Source organism: Stegodyphus dumicola, chromosome 9 (genome assembly GCF_044657685.1).
Source record: "Stegodyphus dumicola isolate Sdum_Otavi_A_Nest chromosome 9, ASM4465768v1".
In the NCBI taxonomy this organism is placed as follows: domain Eukaryota; kingdom Metazoa; phylum Arthropoda; class Arachnida; order Araneae; family Eresidae; genus Stegodyphus; species Stegodyphus dumicola.
In genome coordinates this window covers 121,916,139-121,943,023 of record NC_140776.1, presented here as the reverse complement: position 1 = coordinate 121,943,023, position 26,885 = coordinate 121,916,139, and the positions used below count along the sequence as shown (strand labels likewise).

General features: G+C 31.7%; 1 protein-coding gene across 4 annotated transcripts; it reads right to left on the bottom strand.

The window, feature by feature from the left end:
- Positions 1 to 26,414, bottom strand: Mettl5 (Methyltransferase like 5). 4 transcript variants are annotated; one of them, XM_035353099.2, is made up of 6 exons: positions 26,225 to 26,381; positions 21,772 to 21,920; positions 19,676 to 19,787; positions 13,611 to 13,795; positions 2,640 to 2,722; positions 1 to 249 (listed from the first exon to the last, which is right to left on the bottom strand). In XM_035353099.2, exons 2-6 carry the CDS (start codon positions 21,830 to 21,832, stop codon positions 58 to 60), a joined length of 633 nt encoding a protein of 210 aa, XP_035208990.1. In that variant the 5' UTR covers positions 21,833 to 21,920; positions 26,225 to 26,381; the 3' UTR covers positions 1 to 57. The 4 variants fall into 4 exon arrangements, with proteins under 4 accessions (XP_035208990.1, XP_035209056.1, XP_035208914.1 ...); XM_035353165.2 differs by having other exon boundaries at positions 26,214 to 26,365; XM_035353023.2 differs by lacking the exon at positions 21,772 to 21,920 and having other exon boundaries at positions 26,225 to 26,414.
- Positions 26,415 to 26,885: the final 471 nt, after the last annotated feature.

Sequence of the window (26,885 nt, the reverse complement as noted above, 5' to 3'; positions counted from 1 at the left end):
TTAAAATTAACATATTTTATTAAATAAAGCAATTATTTTACAAAAACAAGTATGAAATTACTTTTTATGGGATTTTTTAATATTATTTGGATTTAATTTGTGGGATTTTGGAAAGGTAAACTTTAAAAAGTGAACGTCAATATCTTTAGAATCCTTTTTATGCCACCGATATGTCTGAGGTAGGTCAAATTTTAGCTGAAATAAACTTTCCATCTTCACATTTGAACTTTTAGCAACTTTATCAATATACTGAAAATGAAAAATATATAATATAAGAACACAGAAATATAATAAAATAATATATAAAATGAATTCAAACTACAATTAAATTGTTGACAGAGTTGCTTAATGTGGTGGTTTTTCCAATTTCTTTCACCCATTAATTTTCTTATATATTCTGAAGTATATTTATAATAAAGATATCAGAGGTTAGACAGCTTAACATGCATAGGTCATTTCACATTAAGAAATACTTTCTTAAATTTTTATTTTGATTGAATTAAAACTGATTTTGCTTTACAATCCTTCATATTTCCTACCTAATCTTATTTATAGATGCATATCTACCAGTGTCTATGCATTTAACTTTCTTGGACATTTTTGTTTAAAGATTGCACAATTATGTTTTTTCACACTACAAAGGTTGTTTACTGAATTTAGAATATAGTACAGAGTCTGAGATCCGGATGTCCAATATCCGGAATGATCTAAAATCCGGACCTCAAAATTGCCAACAACTTGTTTTAAAAAATGCTTTATGCATGCGCATTTGATTCCCCCCCCCAGATAAAACATGTGGAGAGTCCCCCCCATTCTTAATTTCTCTTGGGTACTAAATAAATACCTCGTTATCGAAGAAGCAATGATTTAGCATTAATTTGGGTGATCAATGATTTGGCTCTGTAGCTGAGTGTCTGCCTGACATACATCTCACACCAAAACATTCTAGATAGAAACATCGTTGATTTTATACCTACTAATATTTTATATTCTTGACCCTAACCAGGAGAATCATTATTTACTATATCTTGCTCTTATCACTGCATGTTTATCAATGCATGACAAATTCAGTAATGACTCATGCAGTGATGCCCAAACAATTTTTTTTTAAGTACTAGTATAAAGATTATGGTAACCTATTATATTAACATTCTGTTTGGCAATGATTACAGATTTAAGTTAAATGTACTAAGAAATACTGATAAGAAAAACTTTAACAAAAATCTCTTTCCAGATGCTAAAAATTAATTTTGTTAATGATACTCATAGACCAAAAGATTACATTTAGGGCTATCTGAATTAAGAATAACTGATTTGTTTCTCACATAAACTCAGAACCGGCGCCAGAGCTCATATAGCCACACTGGATGGCACAATTTAAGGAAGACAAGATTTTTGGAATTTAGGGAAAGCACTGGGATCCAAAATTTATGGGCAGCAAAAATTTAGAACTTAAGGGAGGCACTTGGTAGCAGAATTTAGGACCCGCCGAGATTGCATCAGGCAATAAGATATCAAGCGTCTTTTTTCATTACTTCTTCTTAAAGACAGAAGAGCACTGTTCTAAATGACATGCTTTGATTCCATTGGTGAGTTCATGAGGCATAAACGTCCTGAGCCTTCATACTTTTATTATTATTGTTGAGTACTGTGAAATAGTTGAAGAAAGTACATTTACTGTCTAAGTCATGTCTTGTGTTTGTTATGGATCCGGTTCTAATAAATCCTTTAATTCTTTCAAATCAATGCAGGATGGATAATGACCATAAAATTTATTTTGTAGTCTTAAATCTGAGTGAAATTTTGCAAACCAATGGTGAGCATGTGTCTCGTTAGTTGTTTTTTCATTAAATGTTTCATTGATGCTCTTTACTTCGACCTTTACAGAATTTCCCAATTTTAACTCAGGTATAACAATCTCAATTTACTAGGTTCTGTGACTTATTGGATGTTAATATCACTCAGTGTTTAATACTTGCTGAATGAAGCAAATATTAAAATTGTAATGCTCATGTGTGATGTTATTAGAAGGCACAAAAAATTGCATATATATCAGAATTTGCACTCTTCCAAACCACTAAAAACTAAGGTCATTCAACTGTCATTTTTGCAACAACCCACAAATTTTAAGAATGGGGAAAATGCAATTATAAAAATAACCAAGTTCAGTGTGTATGTGAAAAATTTTCAAATTTCTCACAAAAGCTGCATTAAAAATTATATGCAGTTTATTCTGATTAACTTTCAAACCAGAACTCAGATGAATTTCTTCCACTAAAATAAATCAAGTTCAAAGAGACCAAAAAATGCTCTGTCTATAAAAGTTATTATATATAAAAGTAACTACATTATAAATACCTCATAATTAAAAACAAACCATTGTTTCATTATATTTGTTAAGAATTCAAAGATAATATTTCATTATATTTTCATTTTAGATTATATAATAATCACAGTGACAGAATATCCATTATCATTGTAAAATAAATAAATACATTATATATTATATCTATTCATATGTCAGAAAAGATGTATAATAAAAATTTTTAAAAATACATATACTAAATTAAATTAACAAAAAAGTATTATAAAAATTTAAATACACAAGTATATCAAAAGACATTGTTTACTATACTTACTCTGACTGTTGAGGATTTATGTAAACTATATACAGAATGTTTAGCTAATGAAAAAGCAGTCTTCAAAAAATTAATATCAATACCTGAAATATATTACAGAAAATTCAAATTATAATCTGACATAATGAACATTTTTTAACAAAAACAATAATGCATTAATTAAAATTTTTTAAAATGAAAAACTAAATATGTACACTAATAATTTTAAAAAATTCAACCTTTGGTTATGTATTGATTTCAAATGATAGAAATGAAAGTAGGTTAAAGATAAATGATTCAATTTCACTCTTCTGAAACTAATACTGATATATAAGTTCAACCATTCAATTAATTACACAAATAATTAGCATTATATAATAAAATAGGAAGGGGAAAACAGATATTACTGAATACAAAGCTACACATACTGACTTCTAAAATATAATGGATATTTCAAAAACATTTTTACAAGGAATATGATACTTTGATATTTTTATGTTATCTCGGCAAAATGTTAAAAAAAAAAAAAAAAAAAAAAAAAAAGCCCCTCCATACTTAATTGCTAAAGATGAGAGCTGACTGAAAACTAACCCTGCTTGAAATAACCTGATACACGCTTGAAATTTTTTATGTAATTAAAGTCTACCTATCTGATTATACTGAAATGAGCTTTTGAAACATTTTGAATTTTAGAATAATTTACAGAATATTTTGTTAGGCATAGTAAACTTTAACACGTTTCTCACACAAAAAAATAATAAATTTTTTTTTCTTAGTTTATCACAAAATGCTCAATTCAGTACATATTAGGAAACATAATAAATAAGCCATAAAAATTTTAGATACCTATGAGCAGTAGTTCCTGAGAAAAGGTTCATCGATTAAAAAAAAACATTTGGAGAAAAATGCATTTTAAGTAAAAATTATCATTTATCAAAGCATTCGATGACAAATTAAAATTATATTTTTTACAGCTCTAATTTTCATAGAAATTAAAGAATGGTATTTTTAGAAAGCTAAAATTGTAGAGCAACAACAGCTGAAATCATCACCCGCTACAACAGTGGTGACCCAGACAGTGTTTCTCAACACAATGTACAGCAGATATTGCTGCATATAAGCCTACACAGCAGGAGGTCGAAGCATGTCCTTGCACTGACGGCACGTCATCCACAGCTGCGTCTGCAATGGGCCAAGAAACATTGGAATAGGACATTAGAAGAAAGTTGCAAGGTCTGACGAATCACGTTTTCTGGTCCATTACATTGACAGGTGTGTGCTAATACGCCGATTTTCAAAGGAACCCTGGCTCCCAGATGACCAGTTGGACAGAGACAAGCCGATGGTGGGGGTATTATGATGCAGGCAAATGTTTTCATGAAGCACATTAGGACCCATAATCCCCATAGAACAATCAACGACGTCTGTGCATTACGTGAACATCACTACAGACCAGGTTCACCCAATCATGATAACAGTATTTCCAGCGAGAAATGCAATTAAGGGAATAATGCACTATGTCATAAGGATCAAAGCATCAGGGAGTAGTTTGAGGAACTTTTCAGTGACTTTCAAGTCATGCCTTGGCCTCCAAATTCAACTGACATTAATCCAATAGAGCATTTATGGTCTCATCTGGAAAAATTTTTCGCACATTGCAAGGAGTTTGCCACGCTACTCCCTTGCAATGTGCGGGAATCACAGGGCCAGTTGGTGAGCACTTGCTACCAGATACCTCAGACTACCTATCAGCACCTTATGGAATCAATGCCATACCGGGTGTTGGCAGTTTTGAGGGCTAAAAGGTGGTCCTACATGTTATTAACAGGGTGGTCATAATGTAATGCCTCTTCGGTGTATATATGTATAAATAATCAAATTTAGGAGCATGCTTGCCAACCTATGACACTTAAAAATCAGGAGATTTTTCACAATGTTAAAAAGACTTTTTAAATGACAAAAATATAGTTTTTAATAATGAATTTAAATGGTAACTAATTCTTAAATGCAAGCAACACAAAAATACCTTACACATAAAAGAACATTTTTATTACCTGCATCGTTTAAGGGGGAAAAAAAAAAAGACACTTTAATCAGTTTTCGTACAAATGTTATAAACAGTGGCAGATTTTGCTTTTTTAAGAAAGAAACTTCATAATTTTGTTCACAGCAATTGCCACGTAGGCCTGCTTTCACTAATAAAAGTTTTTCTAATGTGTCATCACTAATATTAGATCTAAATTTAGTCCTCGTTTTCGCAACAACACAGAAAATCCTCTCACACTCTGCATTACTATGGGGAACTGTCAAGATAGCCAACATAATTCTAGACAGTTCACTATATTTTAAAATTCCACCAGCACCTTTCAATTTTCCAATTAAACTTCACTGGGTCTCAATCCTAGCTAATTTTATAACTTCATCCAAGTTTTCTAATTGTAAACTGCTGTTATGCAACTGTTGGAACTGTTTCAATTTTTCCTTCCTTTTAGAACTCCTTTCAAGACAATAATAAATATCAACAATGTGTTCATCCACATTTTTTGGTAAAGAAGCTGCCCCTTTTTCAGCTGCTAAATTTAAGAGGTGACAAGTGCACCTCATAATCTGCAAATCTGAATTTTCCTTTCTTAAGACGCCTGCAACACCAGTCTTCAAGCCTACCAATACTGGTGCATTATCAGCACCAAATGCTAAGCAATTATCCAGAGGGACTGCATTTTTTAAAGTTTTAGTAATTAGCTGTGCTATATTAAAGCCTCAAATGTCCTTCTAAAGTGGGGATAGAAAGTAAACTGCACTCAATTTCTGAAGACTCTAAATTAAAAAAAGAAACAGCAATTGGATACAGTTTTGAATCGGTATTATTGCTTCCATCCGTAGAGAGGCAGAACGGAGCTGTTTTAATGCAATCAATAACTGATGATTTATTTTTCAAACCCATTTCTTTAACAATTGCACCTGTTTGGGTTCTTGCACTTGAGTATTTCTTAGCGATTTCACTATCGGGAAGCATTTTTCTAAATAAAGCTGTATCGTGATCTGATGCATTCAGTGACAGGTTGTGCTCCAGTAAAAAGGCAGAGAACAGACATTCTGCATTAATAACTTTTTGGTCATTTGTTTCCAAAGAAACATTTAATTTAAATTTTAATAAATTAAAATTTTAAAAATCAATTGCTTTTAGACGTCTAAAATCACTTTTTTTTTTGTTTATATCACAAAGTATTAAGCTAAGTTCCATAAAAATTGTGAGAAATTTTAAGAATAAGAAAAATTCGGGAGAAATATATTGTAAATCGGGTTGGCGGGAGAGAGGTCGAAAATCGGGAGTCTCCCACCTAAATCGGGAGAGTTAGCAACTCTGTAGGAGTAAAAAATTTTCTCCATATGTTAATAAATCCATCCTGTAAATGATGCTAATATCCTAATTAGAAGACGCATTAATGATGGTTTTATAAATGTCAGCTCTTTTTTAAAGTGCTGCTATATTGAAACATTAAAACTGCACTTCAAGCTTGCTTCTGAAATTAATAACATTTTCAATAAAAGAGATTCTGAAGTATCCTAAAGCATGGAGAAAAAAGTTACAAATTACAAAAAATGCAAATTTTAAGATATTAATAAATTTTAAAATACAATACTGAGAAAATACTTAACATTTTAAGGTCAGTTAGATCTAAGACCCATTTTTTTTTTTTTTTTTAAATTTAAAAGTACAAAGTAAAAACACTGGTATTTTGAAAACTTAAAAAAAAAAAAAAAAAAAAAAAAAAAATTGTAACTTTTGTTTGTAATAAAACTTTTAATACACAGAAAACTAAAAAAGAAAAATTTGTTGTTTGCCCTTCTAAGTTAACAGTTTTGAGATGCAAACAATTGTTTTCTATTGGCTTGAAAGAAACTAATTTTCCAAGATAATAAGTGCCTTGCAATAACTAACTACACGGTTGGACAATTGCTATGGACGGACGACAATAGCAGCGACACAAACCACAGAATGGAAGGCAGGAAAATATGCATATTAGCACAAGTGTGGGATACAGTAAGATATGCATGCAAATTTTGGACTGCCGAAGTTGTTCATCACATGATAGTGCTGATAAGAGGTATAAGGGAGTTTACGCATATTGATCATTGTTTTTCAAAAGCAAAATTTAATGGAAACAATCAATTGATGAACCTGCAATTTTAATGTTATCTTTCGCACATCACTAAGATGACTTTATGCATTGGCAAGATTGAAAATGGGCAAAAATTAGCAGATGTTGCTAGGTAGTTCGACGTCAGTCACAGTGTTATTTCAAGACTGGAAATAATTTTGAACAAATGGAATGCGTAGCGAATGCGACAGGGAAGATCATGTTCACAGTACAATGCCTGCAGGTGATAGTTACACTGCGCAAAAACAAACAAACAACAACAACATCAACAACAAAACAAAACAAAAAAAAGACAGTTTTATATCTCCCGTTCTACTGGGCCAATTGACAAAATTCAACAAAATTCAACTTGCATTTTTCATGTCTCTAAAGTGCAACTTAGGGTTTGTATTCGGTTTATATATAGCATTGCTCTAATATATGTATTTTGACACAAAATCTGACTTTTACTGAAATGGCATGCCAATTTTCCCCCATATTTCGATTCTATAGTTCAAATTATGCCTGCAAAAATCGCACAAGTAGTTTTTAAAAAATTAGCTCTCAAAATTTCAGCTCCTCAATATTAATTGAATTAGATATATATTTATTAATCTCATTTTTTTATTAAACTTATTTGATTATTCTTCCTTTGATATTTCGAAATTTAGGTTCATTCCAAATAAAATTCACCTATTTTTTATGATTTATTTTTAAAATTGGTGTTTTTAAATAATTTTTATAAATTACAGTTTTTTATTCAAAATTTTTGAAAATATATGTGAATTTATATATTGGCGCATTTTGAAATTTGGCATATTTGTTGAAAGCGATAATAACATCAAATGTAGTTTAGGCACTTTGCTAAAATTATTTGAAAATAGAAACGATGTGCCTGTTTTTTCCGCTCATGCACAATGTAAAAAGCTAGGAACGCTATGACTTTTTTCCACTTCTGCACAATGGAAGGGAAAGGAAAATAGGTTGCCATATATTAAGAAGTTCGCCAAGTGAATTATTCTTGGCACAAACTGAAAAAATTGCGCCAAGTTAAATTTTTAAATTTCTCCGTAAATTTAGCAGCAAATTTTACAAAATTTAATATTTATGCATAATTTGAGTCGTAGAATCGAAATATGGAAAAAACTGGTATGTTATTTCAGAAAAAGTTCCATTTTGTGTAAAAATACCTGTGTTAGAACAATGCTATATATATATATAAAAATCTAATATATATATATATATATCTTAAGTCACGCTTTCAAGACATGAAAAACACAATATGAAATTCGTCAATCAGCCCAGTAGAATGGGAGATATAGAACTGTCCCCCTATTTTTTGCGCAGTGCACTTAGTGATGCGGAGAAAGGGAACCAGTGCAGCACAGCTACTTAGGTATCAAATCAGTTACTTGCTGCTACTGTCATACAAATCTCCCAAAAAACTGCAGCCAGATATTTGCATCAAGGAGGACTATACACTCCCTATCCTGTTGTGCGCATTCCACTGTCTAGACACCACCGTTCTGCACGTTTGCAATGGTATCATCAGCATTGCAGATGGAAGGAAGATGACTGAGCTAGTCTACTGTTAGCAGATAAAAGTAGGTTCCCTCTTTTGTCTGATTGCGGATGACAACTGATGTTACATGAGAGTAATACTGCATACAATCTGGCAAACAGACATGAAAAGGAATGAGATCCTGCACATAGTGTTATGGTAGGGGCTGGGATAGTGATCAACGGCCATATGTCACATTATGTGCTTACAACTGGGACTATGATGATCCAACAATACATTAATGATGTTCTGCTCCTCATGTTCGCATATTCCTTGGTGCTGTCAGTGATAAATTGGTTTTCATGGATGACAACAAAACATGTTGTCGAACAGTCACTGCCTCAGAGTGTCTAGAGAGCGAGGATATTCAATACCTCGTATAGCCAGCACATTCTCCAGATCTGAATCCCACTGCAAATGTTTGGGATGCTTTGGAGAGAAGTCTTGTTGGTTGACAATGTCCTCCAATAAACAAGAACACCCCCATCTGTTCATTGACAGAGGAATGGAATAAATTTCCCAGCAGGTGATGGATAATGTTATATAAAGCATGACATGATGTGTGAAATCTTGCATAGACCCCCATGGTGGCTATATTGACATCTTATAGCGGAATGCCTGCAAACAATAATTGCATTTTTTTCACTTTTGCGTATTCATCACAAAATGTTCATTTTGGCCCTTGGACTCTTTTCAAAGCCTTCTGAATTTCAGAGCACAATAAATTATCTTAATTGTTATGTCCTAATATTCTGACATTATTTTACTACCACACTTACTTATTTTACATGCCAGTGGCGTAGCGAGTGGGGGCAAGGGGGTCTATATGATGCCCTAAGCGCTGCTCCCAGAGGGGCACCAAATTATCTCCAAACAAAATTTTCCAGAAAACTTCAGTTTTTATTTTAATCAATTTCTAAAAAATATATTTTAAATTAATATTTATTCGAATATAATTAATTATTTATTTTCTTGATTTGTCTGATAAAATGTGTATGTTTGCAGTACATCAATCAAATATCTCCATATACAAAATAATCTTTCTGATAACTTTGTTTTTTTAAAACAGAGATATAATTTTATTTTTTTTAATGAAATGCTTGTACAACTCCCGCCTTTTTATTTTAAAATGATAACAATATAGTCTTACCTTTCGACCTTTATACCAGACAAAGATGTTCCCACACAAAAACCACAAGTTCCTGGGAGGTTTTCTTGCTATGCACCACTTCTATTTCAATAGAACACCAAGTCAAGTTAAATTTATAATTAGGGTTACCATATTTTAGGAATGGGAACCCAGGACTGCAGATCTTTTCCAAACAAAGGAATGGGGTACATGATTATACAAGAATCAAGTAAAATTTTTGTACTGATGCATGTAAAGTTTAAGTATTGCACGTTTTTCTTTATTGATGCAATGTTGCATTCTATAATTTATTTGTAAACCCCAAAATGGAAAAATCATTCCCAATGTTTTTCTCTTGAAAACTTTCTGTACATGCCCATGTTCAGGACACTTTATGAAAAATTAATTTCAATGAATAGAAAGCCTACATGTGTGCTACACAAAGAAAGCCTACATGTAGCTCGTACAACCAATAAAAACTGGCATGAAAGAATGAAGGGAAATCTTACAGTAATAACAACAAAATATGTAAGACTGCATTATTTTTTATAACATGTCTACTGAAAAAATGACAAAGATAGCTAAAAATCTTGTTCCTTTTCCACTCTTGCATATTTTTAATATTTCCCTTAGCAATTTTTGTTAGATTTTATACATTCATAAAATTCACTACATAAATATTTTTAATTCAATTTTTTATTTAAATGTTTCTTAACATTTAAAAAAAATTAATTCCTTACCATTTCTTAATATTCCACTCAAAAGTTCTTTAATGGTTAAAAGTTCCTTCAGTTGTCAACTGTAATCAGGACTTTTTCTGGTGACTGAATATTGTTCAGGTTAAGAAAATCCTTTCTACTAGAACTGATACAATTGTTGATGAAACTGACTGACTGAACAGACAATCATCTTTATTGCAAAATCTCGGACTTATGCAAAATGCTTTTATATCCCAGACATAGTTCTGGAAGTAATTAAAAATCCTAGACTGTCTGGGTTCATCTCGGTAACTTCTCTAGTAATAATGCACAACTCTGAACCATTTATAATATGATTCTGATGTAAAATGTTTTAAAATTTAATTAGATATTCTAAAATTTTATGATCTTTGGCTAATTTAATTTTCAGATTTTCTTAAACTTCTATACTGAGAAAATCCTGAGCAGAGCTTTTATTTATTAAAGTACTTTTAAATATGTACATAAATTCAATAATCTACCATATGCTGATATAAAAAAATTAAATGCAAATTTTAACTAATCAAACATTACTTGAATCATCATAAAAAGTTCTATAAAAACTAGATTAGGTTAAGACAATTCAAATGAAATAAAATTTAATAAGAAAAGTTATAATTAAGATAAATAACATGCCAAACAAGTATTAATTTAGAAGTCAAACAACAAAAATCAGCGTTATATTTAAAAAATTTCACAGGACTAGTTTCGATGATTTTACCGAACCATCACCCTCAGCTGCAAAAACGCAAATGAACAAGAAAAGATATAGTGATAAGATAAGATAAGAAAGACTGAACAGGAGTTAAGCTACTGGCACTATCTCTTGATGAAACAAGAACTAAAACATAATTTCTTTAAAGGCTGAAGGCAAAGATGGATTGGAATTAGGGTCATTAACTAGAACAGCAAGATTTCTTTTAATGTGAAGTGCCTCTAAGAAATCTAATTTACCAATGGAAGATGTTTTTTGAGTAATTTTGGCTTGAGAAAAATTGAAAGTGTGATTTTTGGACCAACTATGCCGGGCAACAGAAGACTTCCGTGTTTCCTTTTTTCTAACATGTGCCTCACATTTCTTAACACGGAATAGTCCGATAACTGTAAACCTTCATCGGTTTGCCTTCCACCACACTTCAAATCATGTTATACGACTAAACAAAAGTTAGCTTCATTTTATTCCTATGCTTTCTGTGCTCCTGCAAACTGTCTTTCGATGAAGAACTAAATTATTTAAAAGCAGCAGCTACTAACAGGTTTTTTTTTCAGCCCACCTTATTAATCAAGCAGTTAAAAAATTCTCATCTCAACACACCAATAGGCACACTCTCGTTTTAAGAGATTATAAGAATTCTGCTGTCATTCCCTTCTTTCCATCAATAAGCTATAAAGATGCACATATTTTACAGAAATTTAACTTCCAGATCGTTTAGTCTCCCATGAATAAAATTCCGAGTTCCATACTCAAGGACCCCATTCCGGATATGAATTCCTGGGGTATTTACAGGATTCCTTGCCAGTGTGGTTTAATTTACATTGGTCAAACTAAGAGTGCCTTAAAATTTTGCATTAAGGAACATGAGGCATATGTTAGCAAAAAGGAAACACAGAAATTCTTCTGTTGCTCAACATTGTTGGTCCGAAAATCACACTTTCAATCTTTCTGCTGCCAAAATTATTCAAAAAAACATCTTCCATTGGTGAACTGAGTTTTCTAGAGGCATTTCACATTAAAAAAAAAAACTTTCTGGACTAGTTAACGACCCTAATTCCAATCCATCTTTGCCTTCAGCCTTTAAAGAAAATATGTTTTATTTCTCGTTTCATCAACACATGGCGGCAGTAGCTTAACTCCTGTTAAGTCTTTCTTATCTTATCTAATCAATATATCTTATCTTGCTCATTTGCGATTTTGCAGCTGAGGATGATGGTTCGGTAAAACCATCGAAACTAGTCCTGTGAAAATTTTAAAATATAAAGCCGATTTTTGTTGTTTGACTTCTAAATTAAAGAAGAGTTTTGTTTAAAATCAGTAGGGGTTGAAAATGGCATTTGCACTATTTTAATTTTATTAATTTAATAAATATTATTTATTGCTAGGAAACATTTTCCTTAGTATAGATTAAAAATAATTCTTTGCTAATTTTCTCGTGCTAATTCCTGTTACGTTAAGAATGTATCTTAAAATGAGCATATGTTAAAATAATGTATCTATTAAAATTAATTTATAATAAAAGAAATAATTCATATAAACTTAAATAAAAAATTGACAACTGACAATGTTGTGATTGTAGTGCATGAGTGCATGTGCATTCAGTTTTCAGTGCATCACCTGCCTGCATTTTCATGTGTTTGACTGCCTTTTTGTTAATATTTTAGTGATTTTGAGTAGGCTTGCAAAGTTTAATTCAGATTACAGCTGGTGCGTTAACTAATGATTGTTAATCCAAAGCAGACAGATTTAATTAGAAAGATAAGTATCTTACATTTTGCCGAATACCAATAGACTTGAACAAAATGCGAAACACAAATCTTGTTTTCAGACTAATAGTTCATTTTGAGCTAAAAATAACCTAAAGTAACTGAAAAATAATTAAAAGTAGAGATAAAGGTTTTAAACAATGTAAAGTTTTAAGATTTTCATTAAAACTTACATGCATAATAAAATGACCAAGAATTGAATTTCAGGTTGTAAGCTACTCATATACATAATAAAATGACAGGTCATAAATTACAGAATCCATGGACACTGAATTTGTGTTGACATCCAAGGTATGTGAGCTTGTATACCAATGACGTCACAAAATATCACATGATCTTGAAATCACATGCTACTTTAGTTAAAAAATTCCTGGCAACATTGCCAGAAGATGTGAAGAAAAACCGGAGGACATGGCAGCTATATATTGTCTACTTGCATAAATCTTAAAGCATAAAAAGAAAAAACTTAAACTGACCTATAAAAAATGAATTTCAGGAAACTGTGTATTCCATAGCCTGATTTTTGATTGTTTGACTCCTGTTTATAATGAAAACTCATAATTTAAAGCATACCCATTCTTTTGATTTGTTTTGGCATATTTTATGCATTTAAATACATGTTTTTCCTAACATAACTATAGTCTGGTATAGATATAGTATCAAACTTAGCTTTCACACTTTTCTTTAGGGATAAATGATATAGCATTTAAGTTTCTCAAAACCAAAATTATTTTGAAAGCCTTAAAAAAAATAAAGGGGGGGGGGAGAATTCACATTCAATTGCTTAGTTTTTGACAATACTTGATTTTTTTAATATGTTGCATACACAAAGAAAGCCTGTACAAAAAAAGGAATACAAAATAATAAAAGAAAAATATGCATACATATATAATTAAAGATGATTAGAGTCTTAAATAAATATATAATAATTACAGAACTTGCCTTCATTGCCTCGTGTTCCAAATGGAGGATTCATGATGATTGTATCAAACTTTTTTTGCCACCTTGTATCTTGTAAATCCAAAACATTGCATTGAATAAAATCAATATTGTCACATTCAGCTTTTTCTTTATTTGACTTGCATTTGTTTAAAGCATTTTCATCAATATCAAAACCAACACAAAAGCTGAAATTATAAAATCAATAGTGAGATATGAATCAGCATATAGAAGAGTGAGCATACAATGATTTTAATATAATATATCACATCAACAAATAAGGAAGCAATCCCTTTTCAACAATTTTCACTTTATTTAGATTTCTAAGCATCACTTCCAAGCATGGCAAAACAAATGTATATTTCAAAATTAATTAAACTCAATGGTGCAACAGTCCTAGTGGGCTATGGCCTGCAGTGCCCTGATATCTGCTTTTATCTCAGGATGCGTGAGCATATGCCCTGAACAAGTGGTCAGCTTGTCGCAGGATCCCCAGTGTTTAGTCCCCAAGCGAACTTGGTACTCATTTTATTGACCCTCTCACGGGGTGAAAGGCTGAGTAAACCTTGCCCAGCCTAAGGATCGAACCCTGGACCTGTGGTGCTGCTGTGCGATGCGCTAGCTACTGTGCGTCATATTTTGAAATTACCTATTTCTAAAACAAATGACATTGATCATTTAAAAAAATTATGTTTCTTTAAACATTTTTCATTATTTATAATCACATATTAGATGGCCACTATTAAGTAAAAGTAATTCATCAGATTAACAAAGACTGTAACACTATTAATGAACAACTTACTATTAACTTGGTACTTATGTATTATCTCACTGATTGAGAAACTGTTGCGAAGCAGTGTGTCACTCATAAACTGATGAAATAAACACTCATAAAAAATTCTTTTTCATCTGATGTAACCCCAACTAATTCTTAAAAAGCCATTTTTTGTTTTTATGAACAGAGATCTAAATTAACTATTTTCTGCTGCATTTTTTATTGCATTTTGAGAGAATGACAAAAATTTGGCCTGCCTTCTACAGAATAGCAAGCAGTGAATTATTTTTTAAGTTATCCTACCATAAAAAAAAAAAAAAAAAAAAAAAAATTATATGGTACTTTATTTGGAAAATGAATAAGCAATGGAGGTGATGCAACATGAAAAAATTGTGACAACAGAATACCCATTTGAAAAAAAATGTGATTCCAGGGTTGTAAAAACACATTTGGGACTGCACTCATTTACAACTGGTTGAGAGAATTACATCCATTGAATAGGAAAAAGAATAGCTTAACATGGCTGACAAAACAGTAATAGTTAACTGTAAAAAACTTAAAGCATTCTAAACACAGCTTCCAGTAAAATCAGAGAGCCTAACAAAATAGTAGAAACCAACTAATGCCTTTTTACAACAGAAGTTGAATATTAATTGTCTATTAAATAAAGAGGCATCAGTTTCTTCAGAATTCTGCATGAACAACAGGCGCAACTTTGCCCTGATCTTCGCCAACTTTTATGCTTAACAGGCTACCACATAAATGCCTTCAATTTATATATGCGGTTATCTACTAGAGATCATGCAAGAAAATAATTTGTTTCACAAGTAACAGCTTTTCAGATGAAGCTAAACAGAGCTGAAATTTTTTTATACCTCAGCCTGCAATATTATAAAAAAATCAGCAGATATTTTTCACTCTTTCTCGGCGAAGTCACCCAAAATGCCCGAGCATTCAGACATCGGAAGGTTGCCCAAAGGCCTCCATTCATTTTCTACCTGGTGCTTTCTCCCAACACATTGATGCATGGTTCATTGGTTTTGGGAGCTGTTAAATGACTTGCCAATCTTTCTTTTGAAGTGACTAAAAGTAGTTCCATTATGAATGTACCTTCCTTCTCCTTTATTTAGAGTCAACTTTTAGCTATTGATGCTTGCACTTGCAATCCTGTCCTAAGGAGAAATTTCACACAAAGGGTGAAACCACACAAAGATTCCCAAGAGAGAAGGTAGACCAGCCTTCTACAAATCAGCAAGGTGTAAAATATTTTCTAAGTTATCGAACTGGCTATATCGGTTATGCATATGCATAACCAATATAACCAGTTCTGAAATGCTGTGAGGTTTGCAAAATGTCACAATGAAAATATACTATGAAACCATGCAACACCACAAGATTTGGTTTCAAGCAAATTTATATACTCACTGAGTTTACAAAGAAAGTGACAGTTCAGTTGCCTTTTTAAAGCCTATTATGAATTTTGGCTCTTAAAATGATTAATGCTAATTTTAATGAATTTGTTCATCAGAATATTTTAAAGCCTGAGCTCATATTTATTCAGATTTTTTTTTTATTTGCTGTATCTGTTAATTACCTAGTTGAAAAAAGAGTGATCTACACTCATGCCCATAAATTAAGGATAATTCGGAGTCACGTGGAAATTGAACTAAAATAAATATATCACCTGTAATAATATATATCACCTGTAAAATCACTACACACATCTTCAAGAATCATATGCAAATTTCAAGAAGTAACCAGATGACACCAACAGTACGTCACAATGACAAGAGTGTAAGAGAGTGATATATAAGGAATACAGGCAAAGAAGTAAAATCGTTTGCAGGTGCTTTATAAGCATTTCAGTGCAATAACTGAATAATTATGACACAAAGGACGCATTTGGATGATTTTTTACGTGGTAGAATTATCGGCCGTCTGGAATGTGGGCCTACCCAGCTGGAAGTATCAGACGAACTTGGAATTGCCCAGAGTGTCATATCCAGGCTTTGGCAACGATTCCAAGATGATGGTAATGTGAGTAGACGTTACAGCACAGGTTGCCCCAGAGTTACAATGCCAAATGAGGAACGGTATTTTGCAGTTACTGCCAAAAGAAACAGGCGGAGCACACCCTCAGACCTGTCTCTTCAGCTCTCTTCAGCCACTGGTATGACAATTTCAAGGCAGACTGTGTACAGATGCTTAGGGAAGATTGGTCTATATGCTCGTAGACCTGTCAGATACGTTCCACTTACTGCAACTCACTGTCGCCTGCGGTTAGCCTGGAGTAGAGAGCATGCATTGTGGACACCACAACAGTGGGCTTGTGTGATGTTTTCCAACGAGTCCAGGTTTAGCTTGCAGTCTGATCATCGCCGGACTTTCATATGGAGAGCTCCAGGTACCCGTTACCACCAAGAAAACATCATTGAATGACACCATTACGGTGGTGCAGGAGTGATCGTTTGTGGTGGAATTATTCTGGGTTCCAGAACTGACCTGCATGTTCAAATTGGAACCATGACAAGCCTAATCTATCGGGACGTCTTTCTGGAACAACATGTACGTTTGTTTCAGGGCGCCATGGGCGCACAATTTGTGTTTATGGATGACAACGCCCGTCCTCACCATGCAAACATCGTAGGCGAATGCCTTCAACCAGATGATATCACCCGTATGGACTGGCTAGCCTTCTCACCAGACTTGAATCCAATAGAGCACATGTGGGATATGCTTGGCCGACGAGTTGCAGCCCATCAACCTCCTCCTCCATGTCTACCGGAACTTCGGAGAGCCATTGCTTTTTGAGTGGTGTAATATCACCCAAGATCAGATCGATAATTTGATACTCAGCATGCCTAGGCGTTGTACAGACTGTATTGCATTGTCTGGGAGACTTACAATGTATTAACAATCATACCAACCATGTAATATTGGTTTTTTGTAAATAGTTTTTTTTTTTTTTTTTTTTTTTTTTTTTTTGTAATTTGCACCAGGGAGAAAAAATTGCTATTTTTTTTTAATAATATCAAACATATAGGATCTTTTTTTTGCTCTTTACCTTTTGTTTAATAAATAAGCTTTAAGTCAAATTTGTTTTGCTTCTAACTCTTCCTTTGCCTGATTTTTCATTATCCTTAATTTATGGACATGAGTGTATTTCAAACTTCTGCCAGAATGGTTAGTGGAAGCTTGGCAGGATCTCTGCCAACTCTCAAAGGTGATAGCAAAATAGGTAAGTACCAACTTTTCCTCAAAAGCACAGAAAGTATTCTGAAATTAGTCTTTTCATGAAATAGGAATCAGTTCCTTGTTTTTATGAAGTACTGATATTGAAAACTTCCTTGAAGATTTTTAGTTTTTCAATGAATTGATTTTGGTAATTTGGGTATGCAAAGAAAAATTTAATTTCAACTGATTTTGTTTAAGTAAGTATGGCAGCAGCACCCTTAAGCAATAGATTAGTAGAAATTTTGTATTGGGTACTTATATATTAATGCAACCACCTTGGCACAATCTGGTAACATTTTACAGATGAAAAGATAGAAGTTACTTATTGTTGGGTGCAAGATGGTGGTTCTCATGCTTTTTTTTTTTATCAAACTTATCGATGTGTATCATAAGTCGGTAAACATAATCGGTTTTTTTCCGTTTTGCCGGTGCAGATGATAAAGTCGCCAATGATGGATGACTGATGCCAAACGAAATATCCTTGATGGTAATCTTTTATGCCTTATTTTCAAACCAAGTCGCAGCCATTTCTTATCAGATTGATTGTTTCTTTCAATACTGGTACATAATTACACAGAATGTTTACAAGATAGTTCAATTTTATGTCCTAAGGCCATTCATGGTAATTAAGTCAATTAGGATGCAATCACACTGCTCATTCGAAGACCAAAATACAGAAAAGGCAAAATCAAGGGTTAAATTCATCAATTCTAATTAGAATGCACTAGCAAAGTAAAGCACTTCAGTTTTACATAATTTCTGAGTAAGCTATTCGTACGAATTGAAATAATTCTTGCATTTAAACTTGTATTTCAAATTAAGATTTAACTTGAAATTAATGTAGATAATTACTGAAAGAATTAGATTTTTTGCAGCATAGCTTACAAGAGATGAGATCACTTGGGGTCACGTAATACGAACCGGCACATCAGGATGTTGAACCATGAAAGCGTAGTAAATTCTTAAATTAACGTCTTTTTACAAATTTATTGTCTTTATTTATTGGCTTTTTACAAAATTTTAAACGATGTTAAAATGTTTATGCCTTCAAAATAAAAAATTCTTAGAACTAATATTTGTTAAAATTTTTTATGTGTATACTGTATATTGTCGTCAATAAAATTTGTTGGCGAGATTTGTGCTGGCGAAACGGAAAAATACCACATTATTGGCATATGAAAAGAAGTTATACTTTAGCAATTTAAACTAAAAATTTTAACTATTAAATACAGGTTATGTGATACATTAAAAAATAAAACACTTACAATTATCTACACCTACACTCTCATTTAATCCATATTTTCATAAAACCATTTTCTTCAACAAAACACAGCCTTCTCATCATTAACTAAGTTTAAATAAGGCATTCACAATTTATTGGAAGTACAATGAAGAATTTTGCAGACACTGAAAGATAACTGCCAGTAATAATTTTCTTTTACTTATGAACAGCTGAAATATTTTTATTGAATTAATTTTTATTTTTAAATCCAATCAATATGTTAACAAATCCCATGTAGCTATTTGTTTTGTTTTCATTTTGAATGAAATTATTCAAATATTTAATGAATAGAAAGCACTGAGCTTTATATGGCAATTTAGTAACATTACATGTGGTTTTTCTACCTGTGCAGAATTCCAAGAATACTAACCTCTACAGATTAACATTGTAACATTAAAAACTTTAAAAAATTTTTTTTTTTCCTATTTGAAACTTGCATACTTAATGTAGAATTTTCCAAAATATCACAAGAAATGTCAACTTATCCTGAGACTAAAATTTTTCGGCCAAAGCAAATTATAGGATATTCACATCGTAAAGAGAAAAGATAAATTGATTTCTAAAATGCTCATCATAAAACACTACAATGCAATTTAAATAAGTAACAAAAGGATGTTATAATATTACAATCAATACTAATTATGTACAATTATTTTTGTTTCTTATTTCAGTAAGATTGCATAAAAATTAACTGATAGACATGTACATCATGTTGCAAACATGCATACCATAAGTAATTAAATAAATGTTAATAAAATACATATACTCTTAACATACCCAGCATCCATTAAAGCTGCAGCAATTGATAAAGTTCCACATCCACAACCTAAATCACCTATAAATTTTCCTTCTATATCTCTATCAAGGGTAATCAGATTCAGCATTCTAGCTAAAGTAAACAACTCCAGATCATTAATATAGTAAATTTCAAAAATCAAAATACTAAACAAATACAGTAGAATGTCCATCTATTGTTTAAACAAACAATCATTTTTTCATGTCATAACATTTTTCATTTCTGGTTCAAAAATGAAATGATATATAAATAACATTATTATTGCATTTATCATTATTTAAATTATTGTTTTTCCACACAAATTTATTGTAAATTATATTACTGGTACAGTAAAAACACCTATGAATCATGCAGTGCAGTAATGCTTTGCTTCCCAAGCAGCCATCAGCTTGCATTTGTTCTATACCTTAATATTATTTTGTTGCAAATTGCAATAAGTATGCTCTTGTTCGTTTTCAGGAATTCTAGGTGATGGCTCAGTTTGAGGCTGCAAGATATAAGAAAGATAAAATGAAGAAAGAATAAAAAAAAAATTCGAAAGCTTTCAGATTTTATAAAACACCCAAAGGGGCTTCTTTTTTTTTTTTTTTTTTTTTTTTTTAACGTTTTGTGTGTTACTTTTATTTATTAACATCATGTTCTTTGCACTTAAACCATAAAATTCAATTCAACAGCAATATCACAAAATATTTAAAAGAGCATGCATATCTTTAGAATTTCCGATACACAGTCTTGCATACTGGAGATAAAATTGTTTCTCCACTCATTTCTCTGGGAAAAAATTAGATAAAAAGTATCACAGATTAAACAATAAAATAATACTTCATCAATTTGAGCAATTTTAATAGCCCAGTTTTTAGATTCTAGCATTTCAGTACATATTCCTAAGAGCTATACCACAGTGATAATGAGACTGAAAATAACCATTCACTGCATATCACAATGCATTACAAACTATATGTCAAATTTATGCACCATAAACATGCAAAAAAATGCTGCTGTTATAAAACATATGATTTGTCAGACTTTGAAAACAATATGCATATCATTTATTAGCACAAGAATGCACTTGAAAAACAGTTGATGAAGCAAACAATCAGGAATTGTACCAAGTTCAGAAAAATGGAACAGCGTTGCCAACGCAATATGCCAAGCGTAAAGTTCCATGTGACTCTGAACCCAGAACAGTAGGTTGGCTGAGGCAAGCATTCATGATTGATCAGCTAATCTGATTGTGTAGCTAAAATTTTAAAACATTAGTCTTGAACCGGATGCCTGCAAACAGCACCTATGCTAATAACTATACAAGGCAAACAATGACATCAATTTATTTAGCAATACTATTATAATTTTGTGGCATTTTTTTACATCATGCTTCATCTGCAGATACCTTTAAAAGGCATCCTGAATACAAACGATTTATCTCTTGACTGTCATACTGCAAAGGATAATAATTTTTCCAGAGAGCAACTGCATTTACTGGCATAGTTGTAGAATCATTAGGTTACATAGATGCAGGAAATAGGAAAAATGTCTAGTGCTCTCACTGGGATTCAATCTCTGGAAATTCCTATTAAGTGTAGAACATGCATCCAGTTATACCATGAAGGCAAGCAGAAAAGAGGGAGTAAATACCTTATACATTCCCCCTTAAAAAAAAAAAAAAAAAAAAAAAAAAAAAAAAAAAAAAAAGAGCAAATGGGGAAGCAGAGACCCAATCACCTAATCCTAGTGGTAATGAATTATCTTCGACCAATTTTTAATTTGGCCACTACTTGCATGAGTCATTAGATTATATCAATGCAAAAAACATGAAAAATATGCAATGCCTTCACTGGAATCCAAACTTCGGATGTGCTTCCAATTGCTCCACAAAGGCATGCAGAAAAGAGGGAGAAAATACCTTATATAGTAATGTATCATGTCAGAATGCCACAGTTCTTGAATGGTTTAAGAAGCATCATGAAGATTTTAACTATTCTCTTGGCCATCTAATCACCAGAATTTTAATTCAATTAAACAATCATAAAACTCACTTAACACGTTAGATCTCTAAAAAAGTAATTAATAGGCTCACCATATGGATTACAATTAGCATGGTTACAGATATTTGTTTCAACCTCTGGCTGATTTATCATCTTTCCTAAGACTGCTGGCTGCAGCACTTACTATACGAAGTTCACAAGCCGAATACAAGAGAACTGGCTCTAATAATGCATCCAGTTTCTATAGCATGCACAAATTAAAAAGAAAAAAAAAAAAAAAATTTCTTTAACATATAGTTATAGAAAAATTCAAATTACACAATGAACAAAAAGAAGGTTAATAAAATATCTTTCAAAAGCTTCAAACAATATATGATATGATAAATGCAAGAAAATTCAATACTTTCTGACATGCACATCCCCACAAAATGTTACCAGTTCATAGGCAGCTTTGTAAACTGGCAAGATATATATATATATATATATATATATATATATCTTGCCAGTTTACATATATATATATATATATATATATATATATATATATATATATATTTGGCTATCTTTACAGCTCACAGGAACTGCTATTACTTAAAATAATATGCCAGAAAATAAATGTTAGAGATACAGAAGCATCATGAGTTGTATAAATTTGCAGAACTAATTTGAACTAATTTCGAATAGAACTTCTTCTTTGATTGAAAAAATATTCAATTCTTGTTTCAATATCACCAACATCACAGGAGCTATTCTATTCATAAACAGTAATAAACAAGTACAGGTATAAGTGTGGCAAGATTCCAGAATTTCACCATTGGCCATAGAGATGTAGTTCTGCTATACTAGCTGTAACCACTGACCCAATTTTGATGAAGAACACCCAAGAGATGGTCCTAAGGTCTTCTACTCTTCTTTTCCAACCATCAAACCACACATGCAGTCTTTTGACTTGTATATTTTGAGTGCCTCCATGCTGTGCATATACTTGCAAACAGCACCTTCTCTGGGATTCAAAACCAAGCCCTATAAAACAGTAATCAGGAGCACTAACAACTATCAGGGCAAAGCAAAAATACATTTAATGGTCAATATTTAGATTTTTATGAATGGTATATACTGTTTAGCAATAGCCTTCAAAATTTTTTTGAAATGGACTTTCGTTTGCTGGGTCTTCTGCCAAATAAATTCAGCAACAGAAGTTTAGAAAGTAATATTGTTCAGTTCTTTTCTTACAGAAATGAATTTTTAAAGGTAGTGTTCTGTTATCAGGACTAGATTCGGAAATGTATGCATGTGTGTATGTATGTGCATGCATGTGCATATGTATATACACACTTGCATTCGTACTTAAATGCAAGTGAGGGAAAATGACCGACTCAGACTCCTGGAATTTTAAAGACTCCAACTCGACTTCCTCATACATATATATATGTAAACATAAAACCATGTATATATGTAAACATACACACATGGGTTACAGCTTATTTTTTTAATATAAAAGAAGTAATAGATGCTACAGAAAAAAAAAAAAAAAAAAAAATGCCATAGGAAATTATATATATTAATTAGCATTTATTATGAAATGGAAAAACTGGCATTACTTATTTCTAAGAAACAGTATAGCTTCGGCAAGATCTTTGTTGGAGGGCCATAGATCCAGTTTGATAAACTTCAGAGCTGAGAAGAGTCTTGCCACACAACTTTGAGTAGGAGGAAGAGCTGTTACTGTTGAGGGCTACTTCTTTTAACTTTTCAGGATAGATTTTTATAAGTTCTAAAAGAGGTGTCTTGCAAGTGCAATCATATTTCTCTATTTCTTCAAAGGTTGTGTAGAAATCTTATTTGTATTTTTTAATTTTTATATCTAAAGGCTCTTGGTTCTTTATTTTCATTCGCTTTGCCTTGGCCTTTTCAATATTATCCAAAAATATTTCTCAAAATCTAATTCATCAATGGAAGAAAGAGGTTGACAGAGACTCAGTTGCAATGTCTGCAGTTTGACTCTCCTGATCCAAATTCTGCAATTGTTCTGAGAATAATTTCATTCATAATGACAGTTCATAGATGGCTTTCTTTGCCTTTTTAATTTGTTTGTCCTCCAAGAAAATTTGATGATTCGGATCTACATATATTGAACTCATAAGATCTCATTGTCTAGCAAACTAGTTTATCTTTCTTCATTGAAGAAATGATTCCTTCTGCAATAAACCCTCCATTTCAGAAAGAACAAACATCCCTTTCTTCCATTCTCGCCTCCTGTCAATTCTTCAGATTGCAGCTTTTTTGTGGCTATATACGGTGTAGAAAGAAAAGTTTTCAATTCTGCAATTCTGCAAGATCATTTCACAGTCTTTCTATTAGTGAAACATTAGGGTTATCTACATCTTCTAAAAAACTTCTTAGTTCTAAAAACCTCTTTTTCATAAAATATGTACTTCCTTATCACATTGCTTAATCAATAATTGCTTCTTTCCCTGCTTGCTTCCTAAGAATGACATAAATTTTGGGAGTTCTTGCTGCTATTGCTGCTTACCTAAATTTACCAGTGAGATTTGTAACTAAATGAATCAGTTTAATCACTAATGGAATATATCACATGCATCCTCCACTCTTATATTTATTTATTAATATGTCAATAAAGTAGAAAATAACTATTTATTAATGCATACAGTCCATAAATAAAAATAATAACTCAGCTTGTCATTAATTTTTTCAATTCATTTTAATTTTATTTGAAATTCAAACTGTCCAACAAAAACTGGAGTCGGAGGTCGAGCTGTTTTTAGCGACTCCAGCTCAGACTCCTTTCACCCCAAAATCTGCCTGACTCTACAGCCCTGATGCATGCATACATACATACATTTCTGAATCCGGTCCTGATAACAGAACCATACCTTTTTACATTCTCTGCTATGAAAGAAACACCATACCTCTGAAGAGAAACAACTTTATCTTCAAATTCCACAGTGTAATTACAATTTATAATGACCAAACAAAAAGCACTTGCAAAGAAATGTTTGATCAGCAAAATGATAATTAAATGAAAAGTATAATAAATAAATTCACATGTGCTGAATCATATGTGTGAGGTGCGCATGTGTGGGTTGGCTTCTGTAGCATATATTCTTGAAACATATCAAAAACAAAAACAGCAGTTCTACTGAAGTTGAAATTAAAAGTGTAGATAAACTAAAAGTAAAGATTTTTTTTTTTTTTTTTTTTTTTTTGAAATTTATATTATAAAACCCTAAGAAAGTGAATATATTCTAAATTTACCTGGCAGATCAGAGATGAGAAAAAAATAATAGCATAAAAAGCTTTGATTAACTTTTTGAAAGAAACTACAAAACTGTTCACTCAAGTTCTTACATGTCTTCATTAACAGATGTTGATTTTCAGACACAAGTGTGTATTAACAATAAAATTTCATGACCTAAGTTATAACAAACAGTATAAATTCTAAAATCCAGACAACTAGCAATTATTTTTTCTTACAAATCTGAGAAATGGAGACTACAATACTTTAAATAAAACAGTTTGCTGTAAAAGGGATTTCCTCCCCCCCCCGGCTGACTGAGATTCCCAGATGTAACTTTCAAACACCTGTTATAGTTCGACCGTCTCAAATGCAAACTTGGCTGGCAGTCTGCTAAAATACATAGTCGTCCAAAAGGGGAGTTTACCAAGGATTACTACCTGCGAAAAAAAAGGACACGTGAAAGACTTTTCTTCTCCAGAAAGTGGGAATGTATATGCTCGAGAGAAAGAAAGTCCCAACCATTCCACCCTATTTTGAGAATAATTCGGTCTGAATGGCACATGCGTGTTTGCCCTCATGGTCGCAGATGATGTAGTCAAGCTATAGCTAAGGAAGCACACCATATTTGATGGCAATACACTGATTCACACTTTTGCCTCTAAGTGATTGTGGGGATTAGTATTTTTCTATTTGACTTATATAAATAATAAACAAATCCCCAAGATATTTGTTTGAAGTGGAATATTATTCATGCTACTTTTCTTTTGTTGACATAGCAGTGGGCAAGGAAGAAAAATTCTGAAAAATTTTAATTCAATTTTAACAGAGCAAATTGCACTCTTTCTCAAGTTTTGATCCAGCTAATCATTTTATGCATGCTATTATTATTATAGCTAATTCATGAAAATTAAAGTTTGAATTTTCAATTATGTCGAAAAGAATTTCGAACCGCCAAACCAATTAAGCATTACTATAAGCTGCAGTGAAATACAGTAAATCCTTTCTGAGCATGGACTTCTAAAACACAATTTTGCAAACCGTGAAAGCAGCGAAAGTAAAGAAGATAAGTGTAAAGAAGGAAGTAAAAGTACATAAAGGACAAGAATCAACAAGCATAACATACAAGAAATTTATCGAATTCTAAAAAAAAAAAAAAAAAAAAAAAAAAAATGGGAAGGAACTATCTACTTTCGTAACGGAGATTGACCCAAATGAAAAAATTTAAAGTGCAATTTTATGAGCAGTGATTCAAATTTGTACTTAAAATAAACCTACATATATGATACCTGCAATATGTGCACTAGTAGCATACTGCTCAAGTTCAACGTTAGGATTTTCAAAAGTGTCAAGGCTTTGTAAAACCGCTTCCAGTTCTTTTACCTTCATAACTACAATTTTTTATTTACTTGTTACTTTTATGCTCAAACCACATTTCAGACAGATGTCTTGTTTTGCACCCGCTAAGTCTTTCTGCAACAAACCACATTTTAAGATTGTTTACTTTCACTGTTGCCAAATCATAAAAGATGTATGAATACGTTCATTAAAATAAAAAGTAAATAAATATACCATACATATATATTAATAGCAAACCTTGAAATTCATATAAAATTAAAATGACATGGAAATTCCCTAAAACCTACTGCATTTAAACATTATATCAAGTTTACAAATATTGTATCACAAGTATTACTATAATTACGTAATATACAAAGTCTTATTTATTTAGCAAATTCAGGTAAAAATAATAAAATTAAAGAAATAGTAGAAAAATATGTATTATTTTAAAATTACTTGTTAGTAATATGTTGAATTAAACATTATCTCCAAGATATTTTGTGAATATTCAAGCATTTTTATAGATTTTTATAGATTATAGCATATTCACAAATTTATGTCGTATTTCTTTTAATGAAAATCTTCAAATTTTTTTTTTTTCCCAACAAT